General features: G+C 40.8%; 1 protein-coding gene across 4 annotated transcripts; it reads left to right on the forward strand.

Annotated features, from left to right (window-relative positions):
- The first annotated feature begins 496 nt into the window (after positions 1 to 496).
- Positions 497 to 16,561, forward strand: tfap2c (transcription factor AP-2 gamma (activating enhancer binding protein 2 gamma)). 4 transcript variants are annotated; one of them, XM_072451828.1, is made up of 8 exons: positions 497 to 623; positions 4,841 to 5,311; positions 6,147 to 6,198; positions 8,998 to 9,069; positions 10,343 to 10,565; positions 12,680 to 12,798; positions 14,912 to 15,053; positions 16,098 to 16,561. In XM_072451828.1, the coding sequence occupies exons 1-8, from the start codon at positions 540 to 542 to the stop codon at positions 16,381 to 16,383; spliced, it is 1,449 nt and encodes a 482-aa protein (XP_072307929.1). In that variant the 5' UTR covers positions 497 to 539; the 3' UTR covers positions 16,384 to 16,561. The 4 variants fall into 4 exon arrangements, with proteins under 4 accessions (XP_072307929.1, XP_072307931.1, XP_072307930.1 ...); XM_072451829.1 differs by lacking the exon at positions 497 to 623 and adding an exon at positions 4,223 to 4,329; XM_072451830.1 differs by lacking the exon at positions 8,998 to 9,069.
- The last annotated feature ends 482 nt before the right edge of the window (positions 16,562 to 17,043 follow it).

A 17,043-nucleotide genomic window follows, 5' to 3' on the forward strand; every position in this document is an offset into this window, starting at 1 on the left:
GTGGTCACTCTAAACTTTGAACCACTTGCGTTCCATTTCAATCCAACTTTTTGACTCCAGTAAAGAAAGATAAAAAAATAAAACATGTATGTGATGCGCTCCTTTGATTCCTGTCTGCATTTTCAATTTCAAAAACCTCAGACTACCTTTTCTCACAGGCTACACTGCTTTTAAGATAAGATAAGCCTTCATTTGTCCCACAATGGGGAAATTCCAGTGTTGCAATACAAAGTAGCTACAGAAGTAAACAACAAAGAACAGATAACGTATAGAAAACTTTAAAAAAAAAATAGAAAAGCTCTTATAAAAGCTCTTATAAAAAACACTCTTATATTCTGAGTATGCAATAATGTGCACACGGTGTTAGTTTAGGCCTGCAGACATGATCAAACCAACACTGTCTTCACCTGCACAAACAATATCCACTACATATAATTTTACCAAAAGATTTTGCTCTGTTGTTTTGCTTTACCCCCTTTCAGGTGCAATGTGAGGGGCGCATGCGCAGTGTGTAGCCAGCAGGTAGCTGCTCCGCTGTGATGCTTCACTCGTTGCGCGTGTCTCAGTGGGACCGTGGCACTGGAGTCTTCCACATGTCTGTGATCGAGAGGATAGACTGGAGGGTGAGTCGAGCCTTTCTCCTTTTCCACTGCTGCATAAACCTGTTCGTTTTGCACTGACTGAGAGCTGCTTTTTACACAATTGTTTCAAAAACCTTTCGAAAATAAGTGCGTTTTTTTTTTTTTTTTTTTTTTTACAGTTTCAGTTTTGTGTTATTTACAAAAGCAATTCAATTTGGATTATGTTTGGTTTAACATGTGTATTTTGAGGAGCTTATCAATCAATGGTGTTTTAGGCTAAACAACACTTTACCACAAAACGAAGACCAACCTGTTTTACAAGACGCAAAAAGAGGTCAAAAAGCCCAGCAGTTTCGGGAGCCGCGGCACGGCCATATAGCCTCATGGCTAACCCTAACCTTAACCTTAACCCTAACCCTAACCCCGACCCTAAACCTAACCCGGCGCGGTCTAACCCGGCGCGGTCAAATAGCCCAGTAGTTTCAGGAGCCGCGGCACAAAAAAGCTCTGTAGACACTCCCAAAAAGGGCCCAATACTGCGAGCACAATAGTGAAGGCTTAAAGGAATGAAACATTTAAAATGAAATGGTTTACCTGCAAACAACTATGCTGTACAAATGAGTATCATGATTTAAAAAAAAAAAAAAAGACACACAATAATAGACTATATTTGCCATTCTGGTAATTGGAGAGTTTACGCAACGGAATTAAAATGACGCATCAAAACGTAATGTATAGTTTTATCAGTATAGTTTATTTGCCATTTAGGGCGCGTGCGTTCCCATGTCCTGGGTTGTTCCTGGTTTGAGCCCAGTTTAGTCCTGATGTAGACTTGCTTTAATCCTTTTCAAGCCTTGGTTTTGTCCTGTTTTAGTTCCGGCTTTAGTCCCAGTTCAATCCCAATTTTGCTGTGGTTTGTGTGCACGCCCCTTTGGTTAAAAAAAATCGCAAAGCTCAGCGTGCACAGCAAAACATTCAAAACCTCCACGTGCACATAATGGGTTAATCACACACATCTTTACAGCAATACGCACAGAATCCAGCAGGTTCGTAGTTAATTTGACGCCTTTAATGCGCCTGGATCGCTCTAATCCCTTAACGTACTGCAGGAATGAGCCGTTTGTCAGCGCGGGGGCCTGTGATTGGAGTGACAGGCTGTCCCGAGCACCACCGTCAGGCCAAGCGTGAATAACTCCCTTAAGGCTCCCTGCATCCCGCCTGCGTGTTTGTGTGTCTGGTCCAACGTAAAATAACATCTAATCCTTCTGCCTCGCATCACAACAAGCCGGGGACCAACGCGCACAGGATTTATTCACCCCGGCACGTCACCTGCGCGTCAACGTTGCAGCTCCAGCGCGTTAAAATGCTACTTATAATTGATAAAAAATAACATAAATGCTAAATTAACATTGCCTGAAGTGCGCGCGAGTCTCTCTGCGCGCTAATCGACTGCAATCAAATAACGAACAATCAAGAATCGTGCCTTTTGTTCACGTTTATTTAGATTAAAATCAGCTCGCGTTGTTTGGGGTTATTACAAAGCTCCACCAGAAATTTAAATGCGTGAAAAAAAATGCTTTATAGTCGAGATCTCTTTGAGTTTCAGAGGTTTAAAAGGTTGGGAAAGCGCGACGCAGCCAAACCCCAAGGCCTCTCTGCGGTTTGGAAAGGTGTCGCCGCGGAGATACCTGCATTAAAGTGTCACGTGTACTTAAATACCTGTTATTCCCACTCTCACACCTGTTAGACGACTCGAACTGTTAAGTGGGTTTGCAGACAGTCAACAAAGAAACATTTTGGATGCTGCGTGGTGTAGTTACAGCAGTTGTGCGTAAAAGTAGGTTACAGACGACTTTCTAGACGAATCCGTGTGAATAAAACACGGGTGACAGTCATGAAATGTCATTATTAGACTATGTTCACAAACGCACGGACACTTTAAAGGTGTGTAAACAAAAGCATTCTAAATTCCAGAGTGGAGGTAAAAGTGAACATAATTATTCCAAGGGAGAACGAGGGATTAACCTCAGAATGTCACAAAACCAAATGAAAACAACCCGGACACATATGAGTGAGGTTCAAACACATTTATAAAGTATTTGTTTATTTAATAAGTGGTAGTAAGCCTTTTCTTTTAAGTCGTGAGTTTTAGGTTATTATGGACTTACACAAAAATGCTGAGCCCACAATAGTTTTTTTCTTTTTGTCTCCAGGCCCATTCCATAACCACATATTTGAAGCTCAACTACAATTTTGAGGCTATTATTACTATAACTACTACTATACTATTATTTGTAATAGAAAATCAAACTAACTGACATTTTTACTCTGGAAATTCCAAGTTGTTGCTTCTATTTATATATTTATATAAAGACACAAAACCATTTGCATTTAAAGCTGATGTTGACTTCAGTTGCCTCCATTCTGTAATTTAGAATATTCTGATGACATTGATTTGAAAGCTTTACTGTATATGTTGAAAGAAAGAAATTAAACTTTATTTGTGTAGCACGTTTCACAAAGTGCTTTTCACAGTAGTAAAAAGTTTTACAAGCTGAGCAAATTAGGCTAAAATGCTTGAAAGAATACAAGTGTTACAATATTAATGATTTATCAGAAACTCAATCAGGAAAAAAAAGCTTTACTGTCATCGTTATAGAACAAAATACACAATATTGTTCTGCAATATATATGCTGCAACATAACACAAAGATAAAAGCAAAAGGCAAACAAACAAATACATTAAAACCTAAGACATACATAAAATAACATACCAGAAATTAAACCTTGACTATGGTTACAAACGTGTCACTTTTCTGTTCCCTTAAGGTTAAAATACCCCATGTTTAGTTTTGTTTGGATGCAGTCTATGATAGTTCCCAATCGTTCACGTGTTTGGCCTGAAGGCATTTCCACTAGATTTGAAGAAACTGGTTTGAATGTGGATCAGTTGTGCTTTATTTTAACTAACTTACACGAAGTTAATGACACAAGTTTACAACACATACAAGTTTACAACACACGTGTCTGTATGCTTAATATGTACATTTGTTTATCATTCATATGTGTTTGATGCACGTGTAACTGAAAAAAATACCACTTTACTCGACAATTGGAAGGTTAAATTTAAAACAACTAATACAAAATAAGAATAATAATAAATACAGCTGTCTAACTGCCGTGACCCGAGTGGTCTCCTTACATGAAACACTGTCAAACCCGCGCGTGGCCTCGCAGCGCACAGACGGACAGAGCTGTGATTGGACCGCTCCCCCGCCAATCAGCGAGACCTTCACGTTTCCCTTCTCTCGGCGACGTCATGGCGCACGGTCCACGCCCACCGCGCGCTCCCGCTTTCGCCGCGCAGTTATAGAGCTCCGGCTGCTTTGCCCTTTTCCAGTGGGACTTGAACATCTGTGTGTTGTCCAAAAGAGGGAGTCAAGTGTCTTAAATGCGCGCTTTCACCCACGTCCGCATCAGAACCGGACTGCACTCGGAGCGGAGAGGAGCGGAGCGTGCATCGCGGGCTTTCGTTACTGTCGTGCAGCGCGGCGAGAGACGCTGCTTTCTTTCTTTTGCTCACTTTTTGTAGCTTCATCCTTTTTGGTTTTGGAAATTTTCTACTTTTACGCATCTGGATTAAAACCAAGTGGTCAACATTTTTTTGTGTGTGTGTTTGTGTGTGTGTGAAACTGCCAAAATGTTGTGGAAATTAGCGGACAACGTGAAGTACGAGGATGACTGCGAGGTGAGTTTCAAGTTTCACGCGCAGGGGAAAGAAACAAAACAAACAAACAGAAAACGTCGAGCGCTGACGCCGAAACGTACTTTGCATTTGAACACGCGAGACTCGACTCAGGCTGAAAGTTTGTCATGCTAATTAACCGACTTGGCTTACCATAAGTTCAGTGAAAATGCGCAAAAGACAAAAAAACAACCGCGATGGGGGGCGAGAGAGGTGCGCGTTTGAGGTTAGAATAAAGTTGGAAAAGGACAAAAGTTGGAAAAAGTTTTTGCGCGTTTGCGTTTCAAAACCAGGAGAGGATTTGATTATTTATATCTATTTTTGTATTAAAATGTATCCAAACCTTAACTATAACTGCACGTTGCGTTATTACAATTGCGCTAGTTTACGTTATAAAAAAAGAAGCAGCTTTTATTGCACTTGGAGAGCTTTTACGCACGATTGTTTTTGAACGTAAAACTTACTTCAAATTGATTTACTGACTTCATTTTTTTATTCTTTTTCCCTCCCCCAGGACAGACACGACAGCAGCAATGGCAACCCGCGGCTGCCTCACCTGCCCAGCCAGCACCTCTACAGCCCGTCTCCGTCGCTCTCACACTCGGCCGCCTCGGACTTCCAGCCGCCCTACTTCCCTCCCCCGTACCAGCCCATCTCCTACCCGCAGTCCGGCGACCCGTACTCCCACCTCGGCGACCCTTTCAACCTCAACTCGCTGCACCAGTCCCAGTCCTCGTCGAACCAGCAGCAGCAGTCGCCGTGGTCCGGGCGGCAGGGCCAGGACGGGCTCGGCGCGCACGGGCGGAGCGGGCTCGCGAGTCAGATCCTCGGCCTGGAGGGAGGCTCGTCCGGCGGCGTGAGGCGAGGCGAGGGCTTCAGGCGGCCCGAGCTGCTGGGGTCGACGCACGGGCACGGCATCGACTCGTCGGTGATCGGTGATAGTATGGGGATGCACGACATGGGACACGGACTTGACGACGTTCAGGTGAGGCCTTCAAATGATTTAGGTATTTTATTTACTTTATTTTATATTTTTCTTACGCTGAATTAAACGACAACATTACCATGGTCTTTTTTCCACCCCACCATTTTTGTTTGTTTTAATAAATATATGTGTAGATCTCATAGATTTTGCTCAAAGTTCTCCTGAAATGTGAATTTTAATGCAAGAATCTCATGCATTTCAGAACATGTTTTTAGAGGTCTACACGCGTTGCAGCCCCCCCCCCCCCTGTTTTTATTTTTTGTATTTTATTTTTAATGCCAGACTCTGTAATGAATAATGTCTAAATTTGGACTGCACATTATATCACAAAACTATTGATAGTGTCCTCCATCTGATAGAATTGTGTTTTTTTTTTAAATCAAAATGCTGAAAAAGGCTGATTTTGAGTCATAATTTCCCCCATTAAGTGCAAATTAGCCTTGATTTAAGCAATGTTTTTATTTTTGACCGAGTTTGACTTATACATATTTATATAATAGATAGAATTCAAATATCACAACAATTTTCAATCACATCGCAATCGCTTCCAATAATATGCAGCCCTAGTTTAAACTATTCTATCCCTAAAATGTCAATAATGTCAGTGTCTCACAATACTAGGCATGTTTTTAGTGATAATGCAGAGGCTTTTTTAAATAATATACACATTGCTGTTACCAAGACGGTTGACTTTGTAAACTGTGTTTTGTAGTTGCATCAAATATAATGGTCATTTCTTCTGTCTCGAACGTCATTGCACATTTCGCTAACAAGCATGCCATTGCAGACGCTTTCGACGTAATTAACCCTTCTCTGTTCATGTCCTCTTTCACAGCACGTCGACGACCACAGTATTATTATGGCCGATCAGACGGTAATCAAAAAAGGTAAGAGTATTTTGCGTTTAATAACCATGCTCTCTTTAAAAAAAACTAAAAAAAACTGTTTTGGAAAAAGCAGCCTTGGTTACACGCGCCATTTTGTGCAACCGCATTCCATAATTACTGGCACGGGTTTGGAACTTTACCGTAAGAAGTGTATTTTTTCCACTTGAAATGTCAGTTATTTCTATAGTGGCGTGTCACGATAGCGAGCAGGAGCCTTTCTCTTCTGCCCTTGCACTGCACACAGACGCTAATCCCCCAGAGACGCACTTATCTAAGCTCGCCGTGATCCCAGTGCCTTTTCTCTTGTGGAGGTGCTTGAAAGAATGCCCACTGGCAAAATGCAGTCCTTTTGAACAACTGACAGGTGAGCTGTCAAGAAACTGAGCCACCCCAAAATCCTCACAGTCTTACCAGCGGAGGTGGGTTAAGTAGCCAAGAGGAGATTGTAACTTAGACTTTAAGAATATTGCTCGAGTAGAAAAAGAAAGTATTGATACCAGTAATTACACATGGAAAACTACTGCTGTTTAAGGTGCAGTATGTAACCTTTACACTGAAGGGTTCATCACCCAAAGTTATTAGCAAAATGGAACAAATTACAACCAAATTTAATCTGAAAACAGACTTTGGATGTATATGGGACAGATATGCATATATGTTCTTGTATTGTTTTGTTTTATATTTGAAAAATCTTTGAAAAAACTTAGAAAAAAAAGACATGTTCCAAAGTATGGCATTAAACGTGTCTATTTTCCATGTATTCATTCTAAAATACCTTTAAAAACATGCATTCTTACTTACTTATGACATCTGACCTGTAAGTTTAATGCCATACTGTGGAACATCCCAACAACTATTCATGCCTTTCAGAGTGATGAAAGTTTTGCACCGTTGCTATGACAATTGACAACCTTTAAAAAAAGGTTGTCAAGTTGTAATCCAGGAGATGGAGGAACCAGAAAAGTTACATAGTGCAGCTTTAAGTTAAAGACCAAATCATAATTAATGTTCAGATTCTGGTACTTTTCAAACATAGACTAAAATGAGAAAAGGCTCAAGTAGCAACAAAGCATATCCACTTTTGTCAGTGGTAAAAGTAACTTTTACTTCTGCGTGCTGTAACACAAGTAGAAGTACTGCAAGAAAACTACTCTCAGAAGTAGCAATCGAGGAGCGGTTTGCGTAGGACTAAATTCTCTTTCTTTTCCTGCTCTTGTTACAGGGAAATCATGAGCGTAAAGTAGGATCTGGCTTTAGTAGGGGTGTGTCGGCGGGTGTGCATGTGAAGGACGTTCCAGCTATGTGTCGAGACTTGAACCGTTTTCGGTGTGATCCGATTCCCACTGTGTTTTATTAAATTTGACTCACAGCTGGATCACCGACGCTAACGATACGCAGCAGCTTAGCGCCGCGGTCGTGATTCATGCCTTGTTATTGACACAGGGAAGCACTCGCGGAACATGACAAACGCGTTGGATTCGATTGCATTTTGTGGTTTCAAGCTGCAACAAAATACGACATTTTAATAATTTTTTTTTTAAGTGAGTGTATAAGTTATCACTGCATCGTCTCAGTTCCGCCCTTTTTGCAGCACTTGTCATGAGAAAGTTAGCAGTTTTAAAGTATAGTATCAGACTATTCTTACATTTAGCGTATTAGCATTCGTACGACCTTCTGCAAATCCTTAAAAACTCAATTTCCAAACGTTCTACACACAGATGAATGCACTAGACGCGAAAAACAACCTTCTCTCGACACATTTCACAAACAAACCGACCAGTCCGGTTACACGGAGTCACCGAAGCCTCGTTATTTCGTAGTTCCCAGGCTCCGGGGCACGCTATGGGCCATGTAGGCTTCCTCATTTGTACAGCGGCGCGTCATTCCCAGCCAGAGAAGAGACCGGAAAGCACTTCTGTTGCAGTTTAAGGCGAGACACTGCAGGTGAAGAGGCAAAATAAAGCGTACATTTACTCACAGATTGAACCCTTTGATGTAGTTTGATCGAACAGATGTTTTTAACACAATTGCCTTCGTATAAAGATAAGGCATTTTATGTGTGTGTAAATGTGGGTTATTTGGCAAGTTACTAAAGGTTTGAACATGATGCTACTACTACACTAAAGAATAGGCTTGATACGCAATACTCATGTCAATACTTCAATGGCAAAGTCAACACAAAATGATAGTACTTTCTTTACGTCATCGTGTTGTCTTATGCGAGCTCTGACAAAGCTCAAAATCCTTCTAAAACTGTTCAAAAAGTAGTCAAATTTGTCCCGTCTTTTGCTCGTTTTGATGCCTAAATAAGTGTGTGGTATTTTAAAATATTGAACATATAATTCTGAAACATTGATGGAGCAAGGAGTACATTTTTTGCTTCATTTTGTTGACATAAAAAAATATGTATCTTATTTAGTATTTGAGTAAACTAGATAGAAAATTGAAATTAAAAAATCAAATTTCACAGACGTTTTTGGAGTTAAAACTGTGATAAACCAGGCGTGGAATTAAATCTCACCAAATCCGTCAGTAGCATACACCAATACACCAAAAATTCTGTGTTTAGATGCTAATTTAAGGACTGACATGTATGTCTCTGTGGGAGAAAAAGTACCTTTGAAGCTAGGATGTCTTATCATATTTCTATTAAGTTGATTAAATGAAATGATGGAACAGATCGGACGATGTTGTTGTTGTGAAAGCTTACGCTGACTGAACAACAAAAATGAAGACAAAAACAAGACTTTTGCCTGTAGTGTCTGGCCTTAACAACTTTTCTATGTGATTCTGTCTCAGTGTTGGGCCTACGAGGCGCCCGAAACCTTGAACGCATTCAGAGGACATATTATGAGGGGGGCATGCTGGCTGGTGAGGACGGAGCTATAGATTTTACTCTATGTTTGTAATGTCATTGTAAAATCATCCATTTTGTCTGTCACTGTCAGTGCTTGCAACTATCAAAATGTCTTAAAACAAACAAACAAAAAAGGCTCGTGTGTGAGTATTTGTTTGTTGATAGAGTTAGTCTTTTGTCTTTTGCATGAGGGCGATTTCACTTTTCTAGTACCAGCAACCGATGTTTAGGAAAGCCACGCCATATTTCAAAGGGCCAGAGTAAGTTTCGTGTGTTTTGTAGACACTGGGGTTACTCGTGTTGTCGCGAGTCGCACACACACGCACACACTCTCCCTTGTTATTACACCCATCAAACAGAAAAGGATTACATGATTAGGGCTTGGGCGCATACGCAGGAAGAACGCGAGCGTCATTGCTCAACCGCTGCGCGAAAGGAGGGTTTGGAGTCGATCGAGTGCGAGTGAAAATCTGCCCTTTTTTTAAATGTAGAGTCTTGGTTTTTTTCGATAACAGCATGCAGACGGCAATAAAATCCTTCGTTTTCTTTCAGTTTTGTTGTAGCACATTGTCATTCTTAGATGTGATTGGTTTTATGATATCAAACTTTTTGAATGATAAAGTGTTATGTGTTAGTTTGAGCTGAACCGCCATAGAAAACAGCACTTTCATTTGACTTTTTTTGGAGTAAAGATTGAAAATGAATGACATGATGATTCCAAAATTGTCACTGTTATTATTATTTTTGATCCTGACAGTTATTTGACCTAAAATATTTTCTTTTTCTAAAATAAAAGCATAAAACAACAACAAACAGGTCAGAGAGAACAAGTTTTGTCAAATATATTTCTAAATGTATTTCGGAATGAGAATCATCCAGAGAAAATAAAGTTAGATTAAGGCGCACACAGTCTAAAATAAAAGTCTCATTTAGTCCAATGTCTGACTATTTTTAGATTATTAAAAAAAACTTGACAAAGACAGCACTGATACAGCAATTGTTTATTCATTTATAACATTATAACTGCGCGATTCAGAGCGATAAAAAGAAAAACTGTTTAGGTAGGACAGTTGCCATAGTAGTTAACCATCTTTTGAATGGTAAAAGTCTTCAAAATGGCACTCATAACAGGAAAAGGTCATGTGTCAGAAAGCGCCGCACCACTATTGCAGCGTTTTTACATTTCAAACCTCTTCATGGTGGAATTAGCAACAACAAAACGTCCCACGATGTCACTCATCCACTTCCTTTTCACCCGCTAAGCCTGTTCTTTCTTTTCCCGCCCAGGGCCCGTCTCGCTGCCCAAAGGAAACGCCGTGGGCCTTCCCTTCCAGAAAGAGTCCCTGTTGGGAATGGTGTCCAACCCGACCGAGGTGTTCTGCTCCGTGCCAGGACGTCTGTCTTTGCTGAGCTCCACCTCCAAATACAAAGTGACCGTGGCCGAGGTGCAGAGGCGCCTCTTACCGCCGGAGTGCTTGAACGCGTCGCTGCTCGGAGGGGTCTTACGCAGGTCAGAACCACGCACCGGCACAGCATCTTACGGAAAAACGAGCACGCAAAGACACGTATCGAGTTAAACCCACAGAACTGATTGGTTTCACAGACTATGATTACTCCCAGAGCACAATTTTCATTCATTTTGAAAGCTGAATGGATGTGCTGCTTATCATATTTATTGATAAGAACAGAAAAAATGGCAATAGTCACGGCGTATTGAATCTCGTGTAAAACCATTGGCATTTTATCCTCACTTTTAATGTACCGTACTCATTTTAACACGTTAACGTTCACACTTGAGCCCAGTCTGCTCCCGATGTGGAGGTGGTTTGGTCTTCTTCTAGTCCTACTAGACTTGGTCAGGAGGACTTTTTTACCACTGGATTGTGCATGTTTTTATCTTGACATAGCGTTTTTGGAGCCTTTTGTTGGTAAAGTCTTGCGAGATACGTTCATAAATGTGAATAAAAAGAAACGTGCCCATCCCAGAAGGACGCAACGAAGGACTGATGACAATACAAACTGCAATAATTGAATTGTCTGTTAGAATCTGATTGGAATTAAACTAAAATGACACCATATTACAAAAATACAGTTGTGTGCTCGTTTGCAGTACAATATAGGAGACCACAATGCAATAAACTGCGACAATTTTACTCTTTCTTTATACAAAACGTACCTGAACTTGAATAGAAAGTTAAATTAAATGCTTTTATTGTCAGTAATAACATCATCATCTCAGCTTCATTATTTCCAGCCAGCATTATCGAAACACAAAGTTTGCTTTCAGCTCTGTTTTGCCTCAACATTTATTCCTTTTTTTCCTTCTTCTCAACGTTCGTGACATTCTTTGTGTGGTCTGCAATTTTGGTTGCACGCTTCCCTCTGAGGATTGGTCACATCCCCGATAGTTTGTGCCAATCTGCAGACGAGAGTGGTGGTCATCTGTACGCACCACCGCTGCCCTCAGCTCCGGTGCGAAGCCGACCTCACGTGGCACATCTGTCTGTTTCGAGGCCTGGAGGATTTGACGTGTATTTTTTTTTGTGCTTAAATGGCATGTTTTCCACTTCCCATGTGTCCGAGCTCACGCTGATGAAGAGCGTACATTCACAGTTTTTTAAGTAGGTCATTGAGCCGCTGTTGGAGGATCGTTAGCACAAGAGGAGAAGGGGGGGTGGGGTGGGTCGCCTCCCCAAAGATGCTGCCCCTCTCTCTCGCTCTCTCCCTCGCCCGCTGTGCACAAAAAAAGAGCTTTGCCTCCAGTCATGCAGAAAACTGAATCAGCGATGGCAAGTGGAGAGTTTAAGTGTTTTCTCAGTGTTTTTTGGGTCAGAAGATCCTCGCCTAAACCGGACTAAGTCGACATTTTAAAATCCTCGATGTTGGTTTTGTGTTTGTGTAAGGCCGGGCCATTGATCGAAAGATCGTGTTTTTGAATGGATGATCGGAAGTCAGACTTTGGTGGAAGAAATGTGAAAATGATTTGTGTTTATTGGCACAGATTAAAGGTCTGTATAGTTTATGTTCCTGAAATCATTCTTCAAGTAAATTGAGATCGATCAATATGATAAAAAACAGTTGAGATTTTTTTCCCCCCCAGATTGCCAAACCCTAGTTTTGCGCCTGATCATGTTTTATGAAAATACTGGTAGTGCGCTGTTAGCATGCTAATGTTTGTTAGCTTGACGGTGACGCCAAACTAGCTCTGGGCTCAGAGAGTTGTGAAAAGCGCTTATAAACTCGAGGCAGTGAATATTTAAGGTGCTAGAAAAGCATTAGGTAAGTGAGAGATCCATGTGCACCACTGTGAGATTGTTGTTTAAGATCAGGTACAGCACCTTTAAGTAGGAACTAAGCCTGGTTCATTCTCAGTCCCATTCTAACTCATTAGTCACATCGGATGCACTGAAGACAAACAAAACAATCTCGCAACAATATCATAAAAATTACCGATACCTATATGTAAGAAAAAGTACATATTGGTCAATATCAGCACAAACCATCCATCCCACATGATTTATAACAAGTGTCGGGTTTTATTGCACTGTGAAATTGCTTGAAATTTGATAATCATGTGCCAAATTTGATTCCAAGAAATGACTCTTGACTTTTGTTCTGCTCCAGGGCTAAGTCGAAAAATGGCGGCCGATCACTGAGGGAAAAGCTGGATAAAATTGGGCTGAACCTGCCTGCGGGGCGGAGGAAAGCAGCCAACGTTACTCTGCTCACCTCACTGGTCGAAGGTATGACATGTCACTCAAACCTGAGCAATTACACACAGGAATGTCGCTTTAATGCTACAGGATCGCAGGAACCACAGTTCCTATATATATATATATATATATATATATATATATATATATATATATATATATATATATATATATATATATATATATATATACATTTATACATTTATTTACAGAAAATAATATTTTTTAAATTTAAAAAACTTCTTGCATACATTTAAAGGCACAGTATGCAACATTTAGCCATGAAATAAGACTCAAACAGAAGCCTATCTTTTTATTTTGATTTGACTTTATTGCACTAAAAATGCATGCAAAAAACTAATCTAAATTGTATGGTTTAAACTCTATTCCCATTAAATCTTACAGGTGTCTTGCCCCCTCCAGAAAGTGTCACACTGTGGCTTTAAAGATCTTTCACAATTTGGCATCAAACATCTCTTGCTTATATTTAATCAATTACAGGTGTTTTATTGCTCAAAAAATACCTTGAAAAACATATATTGTTAGTGAGAGCGGCGTCGCCTCTCCACAGATCTGACCTGCAGCATGACGTAGAACATGCTAGGCAAAGCGATAACATCTCCATGGAGACAGTTGAATGATAAAGTAAAAAAAGTAAACAATTGATTATATATATCTTTGCAGATCATTCAGTCATCGATGACATTTGCTCCTCACAGCTCAACAGGCTTATGAACACAATAGTTAACAATATTTGTCGTTGCTATATTTTAAACGATGTGCAATAACATTCAGTCCTGTATTGATGCTCCAACTTCGCCTACAAAGCACTAAATAAGAACACTTCATCATGTGCTTTGAAGACAGCCAGGCTTTTGTAACGCCATAAAACAAGTGTACATCACATCTTATATCTGCTTATACTGCTTATCTGACACACTATTTCAACACATCAAGCTTTCAACAAAGAACCTTAAGATCAGTGCTTGCGTGCATGAGCAAAGAATTCCATCAATATTCCTCTTTCATTACAATATCTACAGTACACACGGCAACGGCAACGTCAGTGCTACAGTAAATCACCGATCACATGCTTACAGTGGAACAAGGCGATATTGCGACCGAACTGCCGTTTTCAATCACACGTACCTGCCGCGGGCTAATAACTCGTATCGTTATACTTTTTTTTTTAGTCTAAATAAATGGACATAGTATTCTTTGCGAAGAAGACGCTGCGGGCGCGTGTTATTTCGAGATCTTCAAAGCTGAATTAGGCCCTGTTATCTTGCGCACAGCCAGGAGCCAGGAGCAGCAGATGACCTTACACTTTTCGCCCACAAATAGCCGACCGTTCCCCGCCGGCAACGTGCTGTCAATAAGCGGTGTTGTTAGCGCCGCGGGGCTAACTCGGGCTAGCTTTTTGCACACTTAAGAGTAGTCATTTTATTATTATTCATCAAAACCGCCCCGCAGAACTGAATCCGTCCATCTCACTGGATTCCGTGCCCTCCAGCGGGAACATGAAGCACTGATGATCACTCCGGAGTGTCTCATGGCTGGGAAATGTCAAATTCTTTATTAGACTCTTTAACTTTGTACGGTGGTTCTGGTGGGGGGATCGCCACGGGAATTTTGGTTTATGTGCTAAAAAATGGAAAATGTATGTTAAAAAACGATCAACAATGTCGTGCAAAGTTTGGAAAAAAATCACTTTTAGTAACTGTCGCATGCATCACAATCGAATAATCAGCTCCATTTGAGGAGTCCAGTTGTTTCAAACTTTAATCGGACTGTAAGAGATCGCATTATGGCACGATTTGATAAGACACATTTTTAGCTACCGTAATATGAAGGATTTTATTTCTTTATCCATGGGTTTCAGACTGACGATTCATTAAAAACGCTGACATCGCACTTCAAACAGGTCCACAATCAATTTAAATGGTCAGAAGTCCTCAAAATGGCGCCCGGAACTGGAAGAAGTCATCTATTATGCTTTAAAAACGCCTAAAAGTCATCTCATTGCGCAAAGATGATGATTGACTTGTATGTAGCATGTTTGTTTTGTTGTTACAGCTCTTTTCACAGTAATATCACGTCCTCTCGGCTTTAACTAACTCGGTTTTCTCTCTCCGTCTTGCAGGCGAAGCCGTTCATTTAGCCAGGGACTTCGGTTACGTGTGCGAGACCGAGTTTCCGGCCAAAGCGATCGCCGAGTACCTGGGCCGGCCGCACGTGGATCGCAGCGAAGTCAACGCGCGGAAGAACATGCTACTAGCTGCCAAGTGAGTATCTATTTTGGATGGCTGCGGGTTTAGTTAGCGTGCCAACTTGGCATACCTGCGACAAAGGAACACATTGTACTTTCAAACGTTCGCAGGGCAAGAAAGCTGCACTTAAAATCTGACGCCTCGTTGTAGGAGTATAGATAAATATAAAAATTCATAGCCCCAAGTAATAGAGAATAGACCTGCGGTGGATTTGAATTCAGATTCATTTCGTTTCGTTAAAAAAAGTGACATGTTGAGCGTAACTGGAAACTTGTTCGTCAAGCTAGTAACAAGTATTCCAATAAAATATCCCTATGTGAGGTATATTCTGTAATAATCTAAAGTAGTGCAGAGTATGCTGTGTTGTTAGCAGTTATTTTAGCAGTTTTTGGATTTGTCGACTATTCAAACGATGATTTAAATTGTACATTGACACTTTTAGAATAAAATTTGACCTTTTTAACGCCGCTGTCTTTGTCTAAACAAAAAGTCATACATAGTTTTTTTTAGAGTCTGTATAGTCCAGTTAATGATTACATTTAGCAAAATACGACTACATATTTTTTTTACTTTTAGTTAATATTAGTAGTGTTTTTACTTTTTGTGTATGGGATTGAACAAAATAAATAAAAAAGAATTGTGTGACTGGACGAAAGTTTTAACAGTGAAGACGTTTTGCCACTCATCCAAGTACCGTATTTTCCACACTATAAGGCGCACTGGATTATAAAGCGCACTGTCAATGAATGGTCTATTTTTGATCATTTTTCATGTATAAGGCGCACCGGAATACAAGGCGCATTAAGCGAAACAAAACGTGTACCACACAAAATCTCTTCGAGGTCAGTAAGCACAGCCAGAATCAATCAATTTATAAGGCGCACAGGATTATAAGGCGTTTTTTGATAAAATGAAAGGCTTTTAAGTGCGCCTTATAGTGCGGAAATTACGGTAGCTTCTTCACCTGAATTAGTCTAAATCAGAACGTTCCAAATCTGACCAACAAGCTCAAAAATCCTATTAGGAGATAAGCACTAAATCACTTTCTCTTCTCCCCAGACAAATCTGCAAAGAGTTCACCGACTTACTGACCCAGGACCGCTCGCCTTTGGGTAACTCCCGGCCCGCGCCCATACTGGAGCCGGGCATCCAGGGCTGCCTCACCCACTTCAGCCTCATCACCCACGGCTTCGGCGCCCCCGCCATCTGCGCCGCCATGACCTCCCTGCAGAACTACCTGAACGAAGCCCTCAAACAAGCGGACAAGATGTACCTGAGCGATAACCAGGGCTCCTCGGACAGCGGCAGCAAATCCTCCGACAAAATGGACAAGCACCGGAAATGAGAACTTTTTTCAAGAACTTTTGTCAATTTTTTGGCACGTTTTTTTTTTGTCGTTGTCGTCATTGAATGACTTGTATTTGTGGTAATGAAAGATGATGATTGAGTGAGACTTCCCCAAGCACAGTCTGATGCACTGCTGTCAGAAACCATAGGACTTTTACATTGTTGACAAAAAACAAGACTTTTTTCTTCTTTTTTTTCCCACATAAAGAACATTTCAAGGCAAAACCGTGGCTGTGAATCCATCCTCCCCCCCGCTGCTGTCTGGAGGCAAATCCGCTGATTTCCTGTGTCTCAATGGACAGTCGTTTTACCAGAAGAGAGAGAGAACAAGAGACAAACTTTTCATTCCTCGTGTGTGTTTGAAAGTGTGCGGCCACTTCAAAATGGCTCCAGTGTTACTGACTATCGTTCAAGAGTTGATTCAAAACTAATGTTGGAAAAGCCCTTAGAATGACTTCAGTATTCAGTGTTCATAAAGTTGTTGTTAGAAGCCGTGGCGATGCTTAACCACTACTTTTTCCGAAATATTTAATAAGATCTTGAGTTGTCAATACTTCCAAGTCCTGCCACCTGTATGCATGTACAGTATGTATGTGGTGTGAATGCCCTATTGTACATATTTCTCTATTTGCAAATGTTTTAAATTAGACATTAAATT

Source organism: Eucyclogobius newberryi, unplaced genomic scaffold (genome assembly GCF_026437365.1).
Source record: "Eucyclogobius newberryi isolate DKJ021-1_F unplaced genomic scaffold, fEucNew1.0.hap1 SCAF_19, whole genome shotgun sequence".
Taxonomy (NCBI): domain Eukaryota; kingdom Metazoa; phylum Chordata; class Actinopteri; order Gobiiformes; family Gobiidae; genus Eucyclogobius; species Eucyclogobius newberryi.